This window comes from Myzus persicae, unplaced genomic scaffold (assembly GCF_001856785.1).
Source record: "Myzus persicae strain clone G006 unplaced genomic scaffold, MPER_G0061.0, whole genome shotgun sequence".
Classification (NCBI taxonomy): domain Eukaryota; kingdom Metazoa; phylum Arthropoda; class Insecta; order Hemiptera; family Aphididae; genus Myzus; species Myzus persicae.
The window spans coordinates 46,529-69,183 of record NW_019104055.1 but is presented as its reverse complement, the minus strand read 5'-3'; the positions used below and the strand labels follow the sequence as shown (position 1 = coordinate 69,183).

The window sequence follows — 22,655 nt, the reverse complement described above, 5'->3', positions numbered from 1 at the left end:
TTTATTGTATAGAATTTAAAACTTTGGCAGTGAAAATACTTTCGTAGTTTGCACAATGTATTCATATATTTTTATTTCCTCTGTACATTGCGTTGGAAGATATTTTCCATCTAACGCGCGTTATTGGCTTCATATAAAAGGATTAACGTTCTCGGTAATTTCTTAGCAATAGTTAATTAATTATAATGTCTCAAGGAAACTTTACCTTTGCACGTCGGAGTAATATTTGCTTTGATACGATTTTCATAGTGGATGAATGTCATCGTTATAAAAATACAGAACAACCAGATATGATCAGTTCAAGAGGGCAGGGATGCTCAAATTCGAAAAGTTTTCGTCAACTGAGAGGTACCTATACTTGTATTCTGAAGGGAATACAGACAGTGGTGTTTTCTTTGATTAACAATTTTACTAGATTTTAATAGAGGCGATTTTAAATATACATTTTTTCAGCTGTGATATCTATGAATAAAAAAATCATATTTTTGTATTTATATTATTCATTATGACACTAACAATCATTGAAATATTAAAAAATCGCCTACTAAATTAGTTAATCAATCATAATCCGTTTTTTTAAATTAAGATCAATTAAGAAACCATATTTCTTCAGTGTTGTCTGGCTTTTGGAACAATCTTCACTTTTTTTTCGTTTACTGTAGCTCCTTTAAGATTATTTTCAATTATATAAGCTCTTATTAAATACGCATTCCCATATCCCATTATATTTTACTATAACTATTATAATTTATAATTCACGAACAGTTAATATTATGAATCTAATAAACGTCAAATATAATATATGAGTAGATATGTCATGGACATTAAAATAGATTAACTTGATACAATGATGCAACAGAATAATTGTCGTAGATTCGCCAAACTAAAAAGCTACTTGTTATCTCGGGATGTGGAGGTAAGGCTAATGAATATCACACTGATGGTTTTTCAATATTATATATTAATAATAATAATAATCCTCCCACCCCAAAGGGTTGGATCGTCAGACAAAAAAAACAAACAATTTAAATTCCTTTGATCACCCAGAAAACCGAGGATAGACTTCAAATAAGAGGTCGCTTTTTTCTATCTTTCCGGCGGTGTACTTCCGAAACCTCCACACAAAACTCTTTGTTCGAACGGTAAAAGTCGATAATTAATTATTCAGTCCGATAACGTTATACGTGTATAATATATATACATAATATATATAGTACAAGAATAACACCGTTTACTCAGACCGTCTTATAGAGGATTTCTAAACGATTCAATTGTTCCCGAAACGATTTCGACAGAGACAACTCATTACATAATTATATCGTTATGATGGTTGTACCACCTAATGTTTGCCGACGAATGTGTCTGATAAATAAGTCATCATCGTTGTACGCACATAATAATAATAATATGATATTATGGTATACAATAATAACATAAATAATACCATTATTATGCTGTGCCATTCGTTTGGCGTGCCGACCGAGCGATTCGATTTTTCACACACAATAATATAATGCATTTAATACATACGTCATACACGTATTATTGTTATAACGGTTTATGTATAAAATGTTTACGAACACATTATACTCGCTAAACAGATTATTCGGTCGTAAGTCATTCCGAAAATGAATTTCATGTATAAATGCGTAAGTGGATTATATTGTAAAAAAAGTCATTAACTTCGACGATACGTTTTATACTACATTATATACATATTGTATATTCTACATAATATAATATAATATGTTATATATATATATATTCACGTACGCACACAAAGTACAGCCATACGTTGCATCCGAACGGTTATTTCATCTCAAATAACACACAAAAAGATTTAAACCTTTTCAGTCAATATAGGCGTATATACCATATACATATATTATATATATATATACGCACAAGTACCTGTAATCCACTTATACTTTTTTTTACGAATGAAATAAGTAACAAAAATAAAGTTATTGCTGAATACGGCTTAGCTGCGGTTTGATTTCAAAAATTTATATTGATTTATATATAGGTATCTGTATGGGCATCTGTATCGGCTTGAACAGTTATGCACTCTACTATGTTGTATGAAATACTGAAACCGTAACAGCTATATTGTGCTGATGTTAAGATGTTGATAGTAGTCGGCAGATAACGTACTTTGCTTATTACATTTTTTTTATTGTTATTATACTTGTGAAACTTATCCAACTTATTTAATTTGATTCAAACAATTTAACTGAAAAAGTGTTAGAATCATAATATAATATATATATATGTATATTTATTTTGCATTTTAATTTAAGTTCTCTCTCGTGCGAATAATATTGGAATTCATTTTTTGTTGAAATAATGGTTAACATAACAAACTTATCAGCCGTATCGTAAGAACTTTTAATATTGCTTATATTTTATTAAACTTGTAATTAATTCGAAGGTTATGAAACTACCACAAAATATACAGTACGAACTATAAAGACGCCAGTCTAACGTTTATGGATCCCTTTCCTATCGTTCTAGACAAAATATCTACCAGGAACAAACTCAGTCAGTAAGCATATATTTACCGAACTTCAGTAATGCACCGGGACGTCTGTAAAAACAACTACTTTATTTATTTAGTTAGATTCTAGTTATTAGAAAAACAGCGCAATTCAATACCAAAGTTATGACAGTAAAAGGTAAAGTACATTAAAAAACACACACAGTCAAATAAAATGTAAAATACAACCCTATTAACATGCAGGTATTGCAATGTTCATTATAACTTCTATATACAAAATGAATTAATAAACTTTATACCTAATATTGAATGTCACATAACATAGTTATGCGTACTCCATATATTATATTATTATAACTTCATTACCAGTAATATTATTGTCAGAGCTATACATTAAAAAGTATGTTCATACTCTGTACATTATTTTTTCTGAATGTAAAAATATTTCATCATATTTTGATAGATAATCAAAATTATGTGGTTAAAATGTTAGTGTAGAAAATCAGATTATTGACGTAATAGGTCACTATATCGCCCACGTTGCTACATAATATTATATTATGTGATATATTTCCATTAAAAAATATGAATTCAAAATATTATTTTGATAAATTACATTTTTAAATTTGAATAATACATTAAGTACTTGTGACATGTTTATACCTACAGCATCTACGTTCATGTCTCATTAATTGACTGTGACATTTTGACACGGATCTTTATGTCACAGAATATTCCATTTCATTGTGTCCTATTCATTTTATACAACCAAATTGTTTTTCAAGTGTTTTATAATAATAATAATAATAATTTGACATTTGAGATAAAAAATATTATACATTATACATATTATAATATTATATGATGTTTAAACTTCAAGATATATATTATTTATTTAACATAGTAAATAAATTATTCTAAAATCAACCTTGTCGTCTATATATAATATATTTGTAAATACGCAATTACCTATATTAACTTGTTTAGATGATCTCAATAAAACTAATGTTAGAAAATGTATTTAATTACAAATTTCTAAATAAAATAACGAAAACTAGAGAAACGCCAAGACTAAATCTTATTTTTAATATAATGATTTATTATAAATTTAAAATTTAAAATAAAACGAATATTTCCTGCATCACACTTTTTATTACTATGACTGTACGTTTTAATAATGCTATTGTTTATATGGGTTGATAGTAATAAATTTATTACTACAAAAAAAAAAAAAATACAGCAAGTGAAAGCTATTTGTAATAAATAATAATACTCTAAGAATTACAATAATAAAGGAAATGTGCACTTTTCTCGACAGGGGGCAGTAACTAATTACATAATAGAGCATTTTATATCATTGTAAATATACTAAACACACATACGCTGGTTTCAGAAGCACACAAAAATTAATTATAAACATGCGGAAATGTTATGTACATACATAAGTCACCTATTTATTAATGTACCTGTAATATTAATACCAAGTCATAAAGGCTGCTGAATACGATAGGTAAAAAAAGTATACTAGTCATGATCTCTATGGCCATCCGTGTCAAGGACCAAGATTAAAAAAAAAAACTTTGTAAACTCTAAAAAACTTATTTAATATAAAACGACACTCGACGCAACGGATGGCGTTAGGCTTACAACAATAATACTAAAAATATTGAAGCAGGCAAACCATGTCTATAAATACCCCACGCTGAAACGTTCCTCGACAGGGAGCACATCATCAACACCCGCGACAAATCACTATTCTAAGTAAAAGTACTATTTATTTTTAAATTTACTTTAGCACTTGTTTAATCTTTTTTTGGGAAATCTTAAAGGTTTAAATTAATTTTACGTTTTATAAACAAAAATGATTCATATCACTTGGAACCACTCACATGGCAGATACGACTAGGATAAACACCAATAGTCTTAAAATAAGTATCTCAATCATTTTTCATGAGGATAAAAAATACATGCTGTATGACGTCCAATACTCCATTCTAATCTGAAAGTTGTCTCTACCATATTATTAATATTTTAAAATTGTAAACGACATAGGTAAAATTATAGGGAATTAAAGACGTAGTATACAATCATTTCGTACAATATTTGGGTAAATAGAACTATTATACTATTAAACCATGGATGAAATATTAATTTAAAGAAAAGAAACCAAAACTAAAAAAAAAAAAAAATGAATAGTTTGATATTATGTTAAATAAATTAAAGTATACAGCAACAAAATGTATTTAACTATCTGTACCTACCTATTTATTTGATTACGATCAATTTATTTATCTAAATTGAAGTATCGATTCTTTCCAATTTAAAAACCGAACTTGTTTTTATGGACATTCGAAATAAATAAATAATATTAAAGCAAGTAATCAGTCACAAGAAACAATAAGTATTAGCATGCTACTACGAGAGTAATATCTCAAAAGTGTTTTTAGAACAGAGACTGAAGAAGTTTCGCGATTGCGTACCCCCAAAGCGAAAAAGGCGCTGGTAAAAGTACTTGTCGTGAAGAGGAAAGAGAAAGACAATACAAAAGAACGTGAGATGCATCAAAAATCAAATAACATTTCATTCTAGCAGACAGTAACATACCATTAAGGTTAAATTTGTATGCAAGGACTAGAAAAATGTTATTTGAAGAAGAAGAAGAAAAATAAATTGATTTTTTTTTAATTTCTAAGCAAATAACGATTTATTTCGAGTATAGTTAGATAATAAATTTTGTGTTCACAATGAACAATGAATTAATACTCGAATATTATTACAATGTATTGCACCATACAAAGATATAGCATGGTTTTACATAATTTTTTTTTAATTTCAGAACTAAGTAAGCTTATTAATACAGCGGTTAGGTAAATTTTGTTATTATTCATACTGGCAACAACGGCCAATAAAACGGCATTAGTCTGCCCATCGTTTCGCGGTGATCGCAGTGCATTGTATTATTGAAATATGTATTTAATAATTTCATTTCATTGGAATTGTCACCATAATATTATAGTTTGTCTAACCAGTGCCGCAACTAGGTTTTGTAGGGCCCTGATGCTAAAAACTTTATGGTGCCCCTGTACTTGCATTATACATTATAATGAAAAAAAGTCAGTGCACAGATAACCTTTGGCAGATCCCTAATACTAGACAAAATGTATGGCCCTAAATTTTTAAAACTTTTCAAGCTCTATACTGCTTGACAAGCAGTATAGTAATGTGGCTATATTAAGTTCATCATATTTTTAAACACATCTCCAACAATACATCAGTTATCAGTAGTCAAATAGTCAAATAATTAATAAAAAGTAATTCATTTATTAAACAATATTATATTCAAATTTAAATAACAAAAAATAAACAATCAATAGGTACTATTATAATTTATAGGTATTATACAAAGATTTTACTTTAAAAAGTTTTTTTTTCTTGACTTCAAATTAGCAAAGTCATTTATCAATTTTTCAATATCTAGTTCTTTTGTCCTTGATTTTTCTATGTTAAGTATACTTATGCCAGTTAATCTATCTTGCGAAATAGAATTCCGAAGATAATTTTTTAGGAGTTTTAATTTGGAAAATGACCTTTCGGCCGTAGCTACAGTAACTGGGAGACTTAAATATATAATACAAGCTGTGAGAATTTCACTGTAAAGAGATGAAAGATCATATTCAATTATAAAAGATGTCAATTCTTGAATAGTTTGAATTTTTGTATTTTTAATAAATTCTTTTAATGAAATTAGTTGTCTTATTAAATCTGATGTCACATCGTTATTGTAAAATGATATGAAATCATAACAAGATTTAACTATTTCTGACTCTTTCATAGTAACTATATTTTGTGGAAGTAAAAATTCAAAATTTCTTGAAACGGAATGAAGTCCTTTAAATCGATCACGTAACTGAAATAAAGCTGTATCAATGAGAGGATAAAAAATTGCTATACGAAATTTTTCTTCAGGCACATCTAATCGTTTATCTCCTTGAATTTCTCCACAGTATTGTTTTGAATATATTTTACGGGTTGTAGGTTTTGTTATAGATATACCCCATTTATGGCATAATCCAGTAGCTGATACAACAAGTTCATCATAACCATCTCTCATTTTTTCAATTGACAAAATTGTTCCTTGCAATAAATCACATGCCTTGTGAAGATTGGTTTGTGGTGATTGTAATACCTTTGATACAATTGATAAAGGTTTTAAAATATTTTCCCATATGGTCATTAACATAACAAATTCAAATAATTTATTGTATTGGTTTACTATATTATATCTAGTTATGTGTATGCTTTGCAATTTGTAATATAATAAAAATAATTAAACTAAAAAAATGAAATATTTCTAATAAAACTTACTTTGTTCAAGTTGATCCGGTTTAAAATAATTTTTAATTTTTTTATTACTTTTTAAAATAATTTCTTTTTGCTCTTTATTTTTCTTCCTTTTAGCCGCACCACTAAGGACTTTTGGTTTCATCATTCTTCACAGAAGTTTCAATAAAACGATAACGATTAACAATAAACTTGACTCAGTTACAAAAGTTAAAAATTAAGTATAACACACAAAAATGATCAAATTCAACGAGTATCACCGCAATATTATCATTAAAGTATTACTAGATTTCTTTATTCCATCGTGCTGAGGTGCTCAATGCTCATGAAGTATTCGAGAATTTATGTAATAATAATAATCATAAAGATAAACGATTAACGAATTACAATTTTAGTAGGCATTAAGTATACCTACTGATTACTGATATTATATCATAATAAATGTGTTGTGTGTCCATGGCCCGAGCGTTTGTTTGTGTGTGTCTATGTTGAGAGTTATAAATAAACCTATTTTTAATTTTCAAATGTGAATTACCATCGTACATGTAAACAAAGATTATCAGTTATCAGTGGTCCCAAAATTATCGGATATTTATTCAACATTTGGCGGTTGATTGTGACATTAATCTATTATAGAAATATAGAATGTACATTTTCCATTTTTTTTTTTTTTAAATAATAACTTGCTTAATTTTTCGCTTTGATGATGGGCCCCTCACCATAACATAAAACCTGGCCAGGGAATGCATTGCATACCTTGCCTCCCCTATTGTTGCGGCACTGTGTCTAACATTGTGATAGACTATAAAGTTGCTTATATAACTACATTACTAAAGTGTTTAATGAAATTCTTGTACGAATTTGTTGGTAGTACCGTATTTGTTTTTAATGATGCAGTCTGCATAATATGGTAAACTAAACTCAAACGACATTACACATTTAAACACATTGCAATTTACACATTATGCATTACTACTCGTATGTGATAGTATATATTATGTACACAATTTTGATTAAAAATCATAAGTATTAACAAAATGTATTATGAAAAACAAAACATAATTAAACATTAGAATGTAAGTTCATCAAAAAAATAAAATAATAATCAATTTAAACTTTTATTAATAGTGACTACATTATATTATGTGTCTACTGAATTGTTGACTTAATATTTTATTTGTTTGTTTCATTGCATAATAATATATAGTGACTATCTTTTTTATACTGAATTTATTGCATTCGAATTTGACAAATACGATTACAATATTACTGATAATATAGAAATCTGTGAAAACGGTTACGGAATTAATTGGTGGAAGTTATTTTATTTCAAATATGCTATTATTATCAGATGTGTTCTGTATGCAATAAATTATGAAAATTCATAAAAAAAAAAAAACCAAACGCAGTATAAAATTATATTCAGATGTAGTACGGTAAATCTAGGTATATGCAGTTAACTGACTAGACGGTGCATGCACAGATATACAGCCAACTGAATACCTGATATTATTATACTATACTAATATGATAATACAGTACCTCGATAAATCGAAAACCTTGATAAGTAGAAATAAATTAAGTTTCCTAACCTAACCTAATCTTGAATTACGACTTATCGTAGTTCCACTGTATTTATAAATCATAAATCATATTTCATTTGTTCCTAGCTATTTCGTGCAAGTTCCGAACATCGATATAATAATCGATGATCGGATTTTTCACTAAAACTTATATGCCTGACCAGTGCTCGAATTGGGTTGGGGAGAGGTGGAGCTTTTCTATTATTTTCATTGAAATATCCAACTATTTTTTTTTTTTTTTGAAAGGGAGATGGTACAAACTAATGTCTGAAATAATTTGTATTAAAATGTGGAGTGGATTTAAATTTGTCTCAATGATATTAGTATATTATATATTATTATCAATTACCTTATGAATTTTTTATGTTTTCATAACAAAAATATTTTTTATCTTTTCTGCAGTTTTGATTATCTAATACCATATTATATTTTTTATTCGAGTTTAATTATATTATATCACGCTTGTTCTTTGCCTAGCTTAGTAGTGCACAGATATGTAAAATAAACTATTGTGTTTCCGAAGATCTAGGGATTAGTATTGTCAGTTGACACAGATGTGTCTGCACCACAAATTAAGATATTATCACTGATCATAATATATTTTTTTATTTTCTTCTGAAATATGTAAGTATATTATTGCAAACAAAATGGGAATAATAATAATATTAAAAATGACTTTTTAAGTGACTGAATGTATGAAACGTAATATTGGGAAAAATTTAAAAAAATAAAGTGAATATAAAAATATATAAACCTATAATCACTTGCATGTTATATAGTAGTAAAAAATATTGTATTTGAAATATAATAAAGCTAAAATGTTATAACTAAGCTTAAATTTAGTATTAAAAATATAGAAATGGGGTTGGAGAAGGGCGTAAGGGGCGTTGCCCGTACGGGTCTGTGTTAAATAATTTTGCACTTGGAACGAAGTTATTTTTAAATTATTAGATTTAGCTCCTCTATTCAATAATTTCCAATTCGGACACTGGATAAAATATTTAATATTTATGCTATCTCAGGATACAGTGTTTTGCATACATTCGTATAACAGTGTAAGTACTCAAATAAAGTTAAGTACCTCTGAAAACGCTCGTGGCGACTCGAGTAAAATAAACTACCTGTGTAGATTTGAGAGGCAGTAAATGCTAAATAATAGGAATTATTATTATTACCAATCAACGTTGTTATACGTCCAGGCAGACGTCTACCGTATGTCGGACACCACGATCTAGTTCATTAACGCAAATGTATTCATCGCGTATAATGTGTGCAACGTCAATATTCACGTTTAGCCGAATTTTCACTTAAATCAGTCGTTCAGCTTACAGCAGGACCGCGTGTTATTACAATAATAATTGTAAGCCGCACTAGACGGCCTGCTACCAGACGAGAGAGGTTTATAATAGCCGGATACAAAAGTGGTTGCCGCTTATAACCATGATTCGCGTTTGACGATAATGGTGTTATTATAATATGTTGTTGTTGTTGTTGCTATCGACGTACGTCGTTGTTTAATGAAATTTTCGTCTATTATCGCATATTTACACACACGCGTTCACACAAAATAGCAAAACCTCATTACGGAGATATGGTAACTCATTTTACAGTTCGTGATAATGGTGGGTACGGTAAGTATAGTTTCGAAGGTAAAAATATGTAAATCGAAACCATCCGCGTGTGCATTGTGCATCCGTATACTATATCAGAAAAAAATTGTAATAATCAAATTTTTTTTCTATAGCTGCAATCAAACTATAAGTATAAACTGTGCAGAATGCACATTATATTTTATTGTATATTCGATTGCGTATACTAGGTAAATAGACAGATATGTTATAGACGGTTGATGTTGTTTATTATAATATTCTATACGATGATATTCGGTCATTGGTCATTAAGCCGTTGATTTCGAGTAGGTTTTATTTTTTTTTTATCCCACCTAGGTTGTGATTATCGTCTTTGAATCAAAAAAATCACATGAATAAATAATAATCATAACAAAAAATAATTCAAAACAAAAAAAAGATAAAATATTTTGTTCTGAGCATTTCGTATTATTACTACATAATGCATTTTCCTAGAATAAACTGTTATAAATATATATTATATAATGATAATAGTGGTGAAATCTAGTTTTGTTTCATTATAATGCACATGGAATAAATTAAAATAACCAAATTCCAAAATAAAGTGTGTAATGTGACAGTGGGACAATAAAATAGTTTGGTCTACAATACAAATTATAGATATTTATTGCAATATAATTAATGCGGCATTTCAAAAGAATTGCATTTTACTAGTATTTCACAATTAAATGTTCCATTGTTTCGACTCTATAAGATATAAAACCTATTACTTGCTCTATATATCAAATTATTATGATGTTACTATGTCAGTCAACCAGTATCGATAATGATGATGATGATGCGTGGTATTTTCACAATATACACATACGCTGTGACCCTTGTAAATATATGACAATGCTTGTAGCTAATAAAATCAACTACCACAAGACAGTAATCTATCAACCATATTATAGTTGGAACAACTTTTGTTTGTCAGTTACATTTAATTACATTATTTATACATTTATTTACGGAACAATTTAATCGAAGTCAACCTGACAATCAAGAGGTTTTATCTCTCTACGTAAAGTTTTCTTATATTGTCATAATTAAGAAGGAATAAAGTTTATTACCAGGAATCATAAATCATTTTTGGTTAGGTATAGACAACTATGAACATATTAATCCCTCGCCGCTCCTAAATACGCGCGCTTCTACACCGAAGATGACAAATGCCCAAATAACGGAATGGCGGTATATATATTCGAGTCTAAATTAAATTCTCATTCCATGGCTCAAGCGTGTGGAGGTAAAAAAAAACTCGAATTAATTTTTGCCGGACTTGTGCGCCATGTCACCCCACCACCAGTGCAAACTACAACCGCAGAATATCCACATCCCACCCTGTGGCGTCGAGCGTTCCGCCGTCGGGTTAGACGGCCAAATATGACTTTCTCGTGCTCAGTATTAGGCGAATGTCCACGGCGAGTATATTTTATAATATATAACACGAATACGTGTGAGAGCCACTTGGAAGACTGATGCGAACAATATTCCGGGCATTCGCACTAGTCCTGAGCCTGTTTGTCGCACACGATACAGTCGAATAAGGAATGACGAATATTTACCGAGCAAGACCTTTGCACGGAGGTGCATTCGAAACACGATTCGAAACACGTGCGACCGCGAATCGAGAAAAAGCACCGTCGTCGACTGCGGCCGCTACCACCGTCGTGGTTGTATCGAACATATTATTATTATTATTTGTATACCTACCTACATTTACACCCAAACGTACCTTATATAAGACGTGTTGCGTTTGCTTTACACACCGACGAATTTTCGAAAAATCGGCATGATTCAGTGTTTCTCGAAACACGCATAAGATATATGCTCATAAAACAAATCCTAAATCCACATCGGTCGTATATTAGCGATTTGCACAGACCAGCAGAAGAGTACCTATGCGACGGGAAGAACAAATCTATATAAAATAAAGTCTACGACAGAACGTTGACGTTTTCATGAGTGCTATCTCAAATCTCATATTACCTACTTGTAATCCACCATTGACATAAAGCGACCGACAGATATAAAGTCGGATTTCGTCATGTCGTTTCTTTTTGCGTAATATAATATACGGTTTCTGTATCGAAATATATTTCAAGGATAGGAATAATATGTTCCCAAAACAAATAAAATATAATTAACATTTTCTTACTCTATATTGAATAATAAAAGTCTATAATGAATATTATAATAGCAAATTTAGAGGTTAGGCTTAGGAATCTACTCTCTGGGACCAACGAGGCATTTGGTTGAAAGCAATAAATAAAGGTAAACCTAAGACCAAATTTGTTAAAAAAAAACATTATTTCTGATAGGGACATTATAACTAAAGACACGTTCATATTATTGTATACGATGCATACGATTTCAATATGACTCACAGGTAAATATAACAACATTTTCACGAGGCACGCAAGATGAAAATATTAATATCATATAGTCTACCATAAAATATTCGACCAAACTGTATGTGGAGACACGTCGTATTGTCGAAGCGGTTGAATGTCTTAAGACAATCTTCTAAGTTCATCGGCGAACTTAATTTTATAAAGTTTAATTAATATATTACATTCAATGGTTTTTAAACTTTTTTCCAATAAAACTTATTTTTACAAGTCATGAAAAAAAACTGATTTGATGTTGAAAATGAGTAAAGTTTAAGTTAAACCGTGTAATATTTCGAATAATAAAAGTCAATAAATTATTCATACACAATGTTTTCAAAATAATAATGACGTCTAAGTGTTCCATTTATTCTGTGATAATTTATACAATGCTGCTATAATAAATATCCTATTACATATTATTATTCACTTTATATCGTAGTGCATAATGGGTTAGTTCCACATATATTTTTCTCTCTACAATAAAAATGTACACAAACTGGCACGTACAAAATAATGTGGTATTATAAGAAAACACGAAGAGTCTGTTTTCATGATTAAAAACAATAATATTATTTTATTCGTTTTTTATTATTATTTTTTTATTGGTGTCGTTACGACGTTAGTTGGCATACGTCACCACACGAGGGAGACAACTTTAGTTTCTGCAGTTACATAGTCGACAAATTACAAGTCGTCGCAGAAGTTTCTTTTTGAATTAAAAAGCAATTATGAATGCGAAATGACATTGCTAGTTCGTTTGATGTTTAAGGAGAAAACTCTAACTAGTATAGTAATAATAATGATAATGATGAAAAAAAAATACTTCTATTCAAATATTGTAATCAAAATAAATATAAACGTTTAAATACAAAATATTTTTAAAAAATAACCGACATTGAATAAATGCGTTTTTGTAGACTCTACTGTAATTGACGTCATTAGAAAAGTTATTGGCGCGTTTCACCTGACAATAATAACATGAATGAGTTTTTGATATTCGATTATTACCGCATATAGTCGACATTACAGCATTCTAATCAAGAAAACTGTACACAAATTCCTAAAGTAATAAATTTAAAAAAAAAATACACACCAATGCGAAGACGTGCGTTTGAAGTTAAATTGTGTAAAAAAAAAGAAAATACCAAAAAAACCGGAAAAAAAAAATTGAAAAAAGTGTTTAAGCGAAAAGTTTGTAACTACTCGGCGGTCCTATCAATTTTCCGTCTCGCGTTAAACTCTAACGTGCGGCAATTTGTCCAAAGGGTCGGAGATTATATTCGAAAAACACTTTGGAACAAGATTACACTATATATTATATTATATTATATACATGTCTATACATGCGCGTGCGTGAGTGATGGATTAAGAGAGAAAAGGGGAGTGAGGGGGATTCAGGTATCGCACAGGTATATAATATTTTATAAGCTCTCGCTGATCATCTTCGGCTGGGATGATGGCAGCCCGGCGAGAGTTATTTGTTTTTCTCTTCTCCCCCTCCCCACAATCACCTGTCGCATACGTATCGTAGCACCTCTAACGCGAACTTGACAGTCAGAGCACCGCTAAAACCACTATGCACCAAAACACGTCGATATAGGTCCGAGTTTCCGATCGATCGATCGGTACCGCCCAAACGAAACAGCGGCACGTATCGTGGGCACATTATATCAAGAATATCGACTATCTTACAAGCGTGTCCATAACGCTCGCTCACACGTATCGCGGGGCCGACTGTGGGTAGGGCCTACCCGGTGGCGGAGTGATTGATGGGCTGTGAAGCAAACTACGGGCGCCGATAACCGACCAAAGAAATTTTATATTATTATACTCACTGGTCACGGTCAGCGTGATGCTAATGGAATGGCCACGTCCGTCCATGCCAGTTGCAGTGCAAAAGTAGCCGCCCACGTCCTCCTGTTTGACCGTCTCGAACACCAACAGAAGTCCGGTCTGGTTGCGCTGCATCGCCAACTTCTGCGAATGCACCCTGCGAAGTCATCGACGTCGTTAATGTAATATGATTTATTATGCTATATAAATGTACAATTCGATATTATGTAGGTCGTATTATTACAACAACGTATTCATTTAAAAAATTTAAAAACATTTTTATAGGAAAAACACTCTCATCTTCAACTTCGAGAGTAGTTGCCGCAATCAAATAGGATCTATTGTTGATGCTTTGGGAGTCAAAAGTAATACAATCCTCAGTACTCAGTATTTTCATAATAATCGGAAGAAAAAAAAATAAAATAAAATTACGGATAAAATGGGTATAAAATACGTATAAGACCATTTTTGTACGAAATAATTTTGTTAAAAAACTTATAGCAGTAGATCTTAGAAATGTTCCAAAAATATTTACACTTCTTTTTTAAAAGCATTGTATAATTTTCAAGATATTTTGGCTCTTTATGATCTATTTATAGACATTTCTAAAGATATTTTTGGTTCTCTTCACTATAAAAGTTAATAAAAAATATGGTGAATGTCGAAAAGTTTGTAAATGTATAGTTATATTCATGATAATAATTGTTCTCACAAACATTTATAAAAGAAAATGTTATGCATAATTATACATTAATTTTTATCAACGTTTTAATTAAAATGTAAACGAACAATTAATTGTTCTTACAGCAACCTACAAAATACATATGATTTTCTTCAGAAGTTCTAATTTTTATGAATAATTGTAAACGCATATTTATGAATGGTTGAAACAGTTATAAGGGTAAATAATAATTTATTGTAAGTAATGATGATCAATATTGGTACTCCATCGGCAGGTAATATATTTTAAAAATTATAATTAAAAAAATATAATTTTTTGTTTTTTTTTTTGGTTTTCGTGCAAACTATTTTGAACAACTCGATGTTATTCGCACAAAGCTTAACAATAATATCTTTATTGGAAACATATATTGGAACTCTCAATTATTTAGTATGACCGTTTTTAATAACGTTTATTACGTATACTATGGTATATAGATATTATACAAATTACACGAATATCAGCATATCATATTTTCAATTTATTTTACCTTGGAGGTACATTTAATATGACGTGTATAATATATTTCTGTTTATTTTATACTTCACGATGAAAAAAATGAGGCAGTAAATTGGATTTAATATATTTACGTAAGTAATGCAATTATTATTTGAACATTGCTCATACTGTATGGTAATAATAATTAGTCTCTTTTTCATTAAAAAATGTACCTATGTTAATAATTAATATAAATTAACATAAATAAATAAAATTACTTGTATGCGTATAAGGTAGATTTGACAATAATCATACGAAGTTAGTACTGCAATTTAAAATTTTAAAATTGTACAAGTTTTAACCATAATATATATTTTTAGTAGGTAATAATAATAATATAAAATTGAAAAAAAACTAATAGTTTTAAAATAATATAATACATACATGGGCACATTCTGGTGAAACATATATTTTTACGTTGGTTAGGTTTTTAATATTTATATAATTCAAATATAGTTGATGGAGTAACGCGGGCCCGTTGCCCACTAAAATTATTGGGAAATGAGAAAACACGGTGGCCCACATCGTATACAATCAATATGAATGAATTCCGTATTATTATATCATAATAAATATTTACGATTAAATTCCAAAGAGTTTTTCACCGTCGTAAACGGATGTTTCTTATAAATGCACCGTAGAAGTTTTTATTTTCTGCACCGTCCCGGGGAAAAAGATATATAAATCAAATGCAACCATATTGTTCAAATCCTGTAGTGGAACATTACCGCGATCGTAGTATTTAAATTATTGCCAAGTCTTCTATTTTAATAAATCCCTGAAACGTGCACAAGCTATATCTTGTATTATCTTTGTATTATGATAAACTATACTATAATAACATGAAAATAAGTTTCTCGTGGAACTACAAAGACATTCATTGTTAATACGTAATAAATTGTGTTATTATTCACATGTACAATAAATAAACAAGTAACTTAATCTAAAAAATAGATACGTAACCTAATAAAGTCTCGAAAAAACATGAATAAACAAATCAACGCATGCCGCCTTCTTTTATTCAATTACAAGTTATCATGTTATTATAACGGTCCCGACCCATCTGGATATGAAACGATACAGCACATAAATGTGAATTCGATATTTTGTACAAATTTCGGTACCTAATATTATATGAAAATCTAATTACATTATTCAAGTCAACCTTTACCGTAGTATTACAATAGTACAAAATGTGTATTCGCTCACAAGGAAAATAATGTTTTTTAGTTTAGTTGAAAATCAATGTACCTCTGTACAATATAATTTAATAGTAATAATAATAATTGACTCTCGACTCTTATTAATAAACATGTTTTCATTGTAATCATTGTTTTTTATATGGTTTCGTTTTTAATGAAATTAATATTAATTTAATATTGTCTTTCCACTTTCGATAAATAATTTATTAAAATTAATCACTGGCCATCAATAAATGATTCTCAATAGAGTTTGGTTTATTGTGATAACTATGGAATTATTTAACTATTATTATGTTAAGAATGCAAATAATTAAAAAATTAAATATTCTGAATGGAACAATGCATATATAATAGTATATTTTTGAACTGAAATAGTAAGTCTAAAGCTTACATACGGATTAAATTAAAAAAATATAAAAAATGTAACATTTTGAATTCAACAAATTTACCACTATCCAAATTTAAAAACAGATTATCTTGCTAATTTCAAAATTGTTAAAACTTGTATGGTTCACAAAATATTATAGCATGGTATAAATTTGAGGTTATAGATACAAATATATAATGCCAAGCTTATAACAATAAAATAAAATAAAAACATCATATTTTCATAAAGTTTATTCCCAAATTAAGTACACTAAATACAATTAAAAATGTTTACTCATGTATAATAATTTAATAATTAATTTATACAAAATACAATTTACTAAATATAAGATAATTATTTTGCAGCAAAATAACCAAGATCGATTTCGTTAAGTTCGGGCATGCTATAAATTTAAACGTTTAGGTTTTTCAGTAGTTTTTCTTTACTCTTAGACGGAAAACTACTGAGAAATTCAAAAAACGACTACGCTAATGTACCAAATAGATAAAAATGTCTAACCGATGGATAAGGTCAAATGCAACGTTAGAAGCACTCAATCTACAAGAAAAAAAATGATCAGAGACCAAAACTAAAAAATAAATAATAAAAAACACATCGTTGTAAATCTAATACATCATTCGCTTCGTCCAGAACCTAAGCCAGTAATATTTATACTGAACACAGAATACACTATACGCGTATTTATAAATAAATATGATATATTTATTTTTATCAAGTGCGTTTTCATTTACAAAAAAAAAAATAAAGTCGTTCAATATTATAATCATGATAATGTGTGTACTCGGGTCTACTTGAACTTGCACAGTGGAAATGTAATTGTAAAATATTATATTATGTATTGATACAATAATACAAATAATATTAGGTATAGTATTGTGTTGATTAAATAGCTGATTATGATCTAGGGAGTAGGAAAAAAAAAATAAAAACGTGCGTGTCACACAGGCGTTTCGTGTGGGTATAACTGTGTATATTATGTTCACCGGTGGGAATCGCAGTGGACAGCTAAATAGGATAATAATATTATAATTTATAATATTATATTATATAATAGTACCTACTCCGAATATTAGAATTAATTAACTTTACTGTTTGGACATATTATACCTACCTATAATATAATATAATACAGTCATTAAATTGTATTTCGTTCGTTAATAATATTGTTGAAAAACGCAGATGTGTCGTCAGCGTGCAAGATATATAATAACACAGTACGTGTTCGAATATAATATATGGCCCCAGAGGAGTTTGTACACATCGAGAGAGGTACCTACCTACCTACGCCAAATGAGCGTTCGGCTCGGGAGTGGTGGTCGGAAAATTTACGTCGTAAACAGCGTGGTGTGGTATGTGCTAGGGATTTTAGTCAAGAACGTTGTTTTATTTTTTTGTAAGTGACCAACTAACATGACATATTTTCCATATCTGTAGCTTGGTTCAATAATGCCAATGTATAAAAGCCAGCTTTTTTATCATTTTAATTAAATATATATCATCAATAATACACTATTATAGTCATTATGTTTATTCGAAATAACAACGTGGTCAATCTTAAAATATCTTAAGTCGGTCCCATCAGAGATTAAAATATTAACATAATATATAAATATAATCGGCCTTCCTTCAAAATGCACACAAAACCACAGATACCTATAATAATAGTGTGTTTAAACTCAATATTATCACTATATTCATTATATTGTTATAATATATAAAACTAATTTGTGATAATGTGGTGTTTGGTGTGCAAATTAAACTTTATATACAGGAATGCGGCAAAATAGTTTTCTATTATTATTTGCCACCGTTCGTTTGCAATAATGTATATATGGTTACTATATTTGCATAATATCGTGTGCGTATAAATTCAATATAGGGAAACAATTTCAACGAAAAACGTCTATGCTCATTTGGGAGTCAAATAGGCAAAATAATTTATGCTTAACAGCATATAGGTATTCAAATACAAATACAAATATTAGTATATAAGTTTTATCAAATTGAGTAAATAAAAAACTTAAGGTTGATTAATTGTTAATATGTTTGATTTTAATTTCTATACATGATAATAAACAGTTAAAATACGAATCGATTAGATATGATTTATTATATAACTAACACAAATGTATTATTTATCTTAAAATATTTGAATTAAATGAATATAATAATATTATGTTGTTTGTGTACTTTAGTTTATTGATATTATTATAAATGCGATCGATGTTTGGTTATCCTACAATAACACTGTAATCGTTTTTCTTGAATAATATTAGTGCATTTGAAATGCAAATGTATCTAATGTTATTTTAAACCATGAGTTGAAACACTTGTTGTAATAGTAAAATGAAATATAGTAATTAATAACCCTTGAAATAAATTGATACAAAGAGCCAATAGTTAGGAAATATAAATTATCACTGTTGATAGGGATATAGTACTATAATATTCCTCACTATATAATACGATATATATTCTATACTTGAAATTCTTAGATTAATTTTTCTCGTGATAATCGAATGCTTAAAAAATGTATTTACATTTATTTATATAAATATTATATATTTTACTAGAATTATACTACTGGTGAATTTGCACAGATGCAATAAAATACAATTACAACATTATGCGACTATAACAGGATACTGTCATTAGTGTGCACAAAAATAATATAGATTTTACTGCGGATTTTACTATCAATTGATACCGTCGTAGTTAGGAACACCCAATTATCGTATTTGAGCCCAGCCTCCGTTTTTCAAATGTGATCACTATATTAAAAAATGTTAAGTGCGTAAAACAAGTCAAAGGAGATAAGAGGAAAAACGAAATTGTACTACGTCCACAACGATTTAAAACATTAATGATACGAATCTCTTTGAACAAATCATAATAAATATTGAGTTTGAATTCTCGAAACACATTTTTAATGATATTCTCGATGATAGTTTGACGTTATTAAATTTTCCGGGCAATGTCTTGATCGACCCATAAAATACCAACTACGGACAAAAAAAAAAATATTTCTTATTAGGTTTTGGAATTTCACAATAATATCTGAAATATTATCGTATAATAATTTTCGAATACATTACTATTTTTCAGATATTTTAATAAACAGTCATTACTAATAGTTATACTAAATTCACCGCGTAAATCGTGATTTATAATACTATAATATTATACTATAGTTGTTTTTGTAAATGTAACACGCAGAATTAAAATAAATACTTTTTTTATTTTTGCTCGAATCTTGTCCATATAGGTATAGGCCTGAAGACGAATTTATTTTTCAATCGAAAAGCTACGGTAAGAGTAAAATACCGATACTTTGGCATTGGAGGCGTAAAAATATTATTTCTAAACACTGTTTTAACGGTACGAGTAAAATATAAACATAGCTGCGGAAAATCTCACCTGAATTGCGGGCTCTGCGATATTATACCCGCGGGACCACGCCATTGAAATTCGTTGAGGTTTGGACCGTGGCACGTCACACCGTATTTCGATCGTTCTTCTCTTACCGGCTCTTCTTCGTTTGGTGTAATCTGAATGGTTTGGGAAGCGCAGCCCGTGATCGCTACAAGCACTGTAAAACAAAGAAGGAATAAGTGTTATTAATCGAAATCGGAATCAATAGGTCGAGCACGCCGGCAACACAACTGACATTTTTAATTCGAATTCCAACGATCGAACGCTAGACGGCTATAAACATTATTCGCTATGATATTATTATATTGGATCAGCTTCGCTATCGCTATTTCTATTTTCATTGTTATTATTACTATCAATGTAGCGCATAAAATAAAACTCCTACAAAAACCAGTTACAATCAGGGTTGAATTCAAGGCGAGACAGGAGTTTACCCATCTTTCAAAACACACTTCTCCACTTTTATTTTGGAGAAACCGAATAGTTATATGTATACCCTTAGTTGTTATTTAATTATTGTTAGTTAATAAATTATATTATATGAAAAAAATCAACTGATATAAATTTAAATCATAAATAGGAAGAGAAAATAGGTTGTTTTTAGTCAAAAATATCTGAGGACAATATTTGGCTGATTTACGTTTTAAATAAATCATGGCCCATCCAGATGTTCACTATACACCCGTGGCTGATTATACATTAAATAGAAAAATTAATACATGGGTGTATTAGTTGTAGTATAATATTAAACAATATTAAAATCCCCTTTTTACGGTATAAAAATATGTAACTAGGTACTGTATAATATTATAGTTTTGATGCTCGTTGTTTCTCTTGGCTGTAAAAAACAATGTAATATTGTTGAGTACCAAGTGTTTAGATAATAAATTCTGAAAAGGTCTGATATTACAAAATACTATATAGGTACCACCTGTATGTACCCATTATGTGCAATACTATAATGTATTGTATTATTATTTTGATAATAATATGCAACGTTGAAAACGTGTATGGTTGACAATTTGTAAGGTTCTGCATGAATCTATTTTATAGACAAAGTGTGAGTTTAGATTGAAATATACGTATTCGCATGTTACAAAATTACTCATTACAACGCAATCCACCTATACATTTTACCGTCACGCTACTATGGCCTGTGGGAACTAGGTGAACAATTTGTTCACCATTTTATAACAGTACTCTAAATAATGATGCGGTTTTAAGCAGAATATCATATAGCAGGCTAGACTAGTTTCCCGATGTCTCGATATTTTATTATAATAATTTTGCTAACAATAATATATAAAATAAAACAGGAAGTTACCATGGATAATAATATAAGAATGGATATACCATGTCAAGGCCTGCAACGCAGTGGGTAGCTGTCTTTTACGTATAAGAGAGAAAGACGGTCTGCCACTTCCGCAAGGGATCATTAGTTATATTTTGTTATATATGTATTATGTATGTGTGTATTGTAATCTCAAATAATTGTCCAATTAATGTCCGTGGGATGAGGTCGAGTAGTCTATATGCGTTCTTATATTATCCATGGTAGGAACTATACCGGATACCAAGTTTATAGTTATATCAGAGCAGGTATTTATTAATATTATTAATCCGACACGTAACAATAGTAATATGGTCTGTGCGTGATTTACGTTCGAAATAATATGCTTTTCGCGTCCGATTTAACTAAAGCAATCGAAACGGAATTCTCGTGTAACGTGCTCTCTAAGTATAGTCGAGTGCCAGGCGGAAAAAAATCGAAACCATAGCGTCAGATTTATGAGACGAATTATTGTCATAGCGGTGGCGGACGGCCACGTATTTGTTATCGTTTCCTGCGATAAACAATACAACACCTACAACAGCTGAAACGGCAAATACAGTACGTGACTGACTCGACGTGGTTCAAACGTGATGCAATAATATAACAATAATAAATTGGTAATTTGTCGTGAAATGTAGGGCCATTATCGGGACACGGCATATTATTATATTATATATTGACGTCATTACCGTATGGTGTCGTATACCACCGTGGCGACTGCTGCACGACAATCTGTATTATATTCCTATCACTGCTGCAGTTTGAATCCGCAAACATTCGCATTAGAATATTATCCGACAGAA

The 22,655-nt window shown here is 29.5% G+C and overlaps 2 protein-coding genes across 2 annotated transcripts in view; both read right to left on the bottom strand.

Moving 5' to 3' along the window:
• The window catches only part of LOC111038118 (neural cell adhesion molecule 1-like), a 61,004-nt gene extending 40,308 nt beyond the window's left edge, over window positions 1-20,696 (bottom strand). Inside the window, exons 1-2 of the mRNA XM_022321062.1 lie at window positions 20,505-20,696; window positions 14,281-14,435 (exon numbers count right to left, since the gene is read on the bottom strand). Of these exons, the coding sequence (XP_022176754.1) occupies window positions 14,281-14,413 (133 nt within the window). The 5' untranslated portion in view covers window positions 14,414-14,435; window positions 20,505-20,696. The remainder of the gene's footprint in view (window positions 1-14,280; window positions 14,436-20,504) is intronic.
• Window positions 5,583-7,616, bottom strand: LOC111038117 (zinc finger MYM-type protein 1-like). The gene is made up of 2 exons (XM_022321061.1): window positions 6,863-7,616; window positions 5,583-6,683 (listed from the first exon to the last, which is right to left on the bottom strand). The coding sequence occupies exon 2, from the start codon at window positions 6,606-6,608 to the stop codon at window positions 5,907-5,909; it is 702 nt and encodes a 233-aa protein (XP_022176753.1). The 5' UTR covers window positions 6,609-6,683; window positions 6,863-7,616; the 3' UTR covers window positions 5,583-5,906.
• Window positions 20,697-22,655: the final 1,959 nt, after the last annotated feature.

Bases quoted from the DNA above. Each gene is read 5' to 3' on its own strand.
- LOC111038117 (XM_022321061.1), bottom strand. From the start codon at position 6,608: ATGAGAGATGGTTATGATGAACTTGTTGTATCAGCTACTGGATTATGC.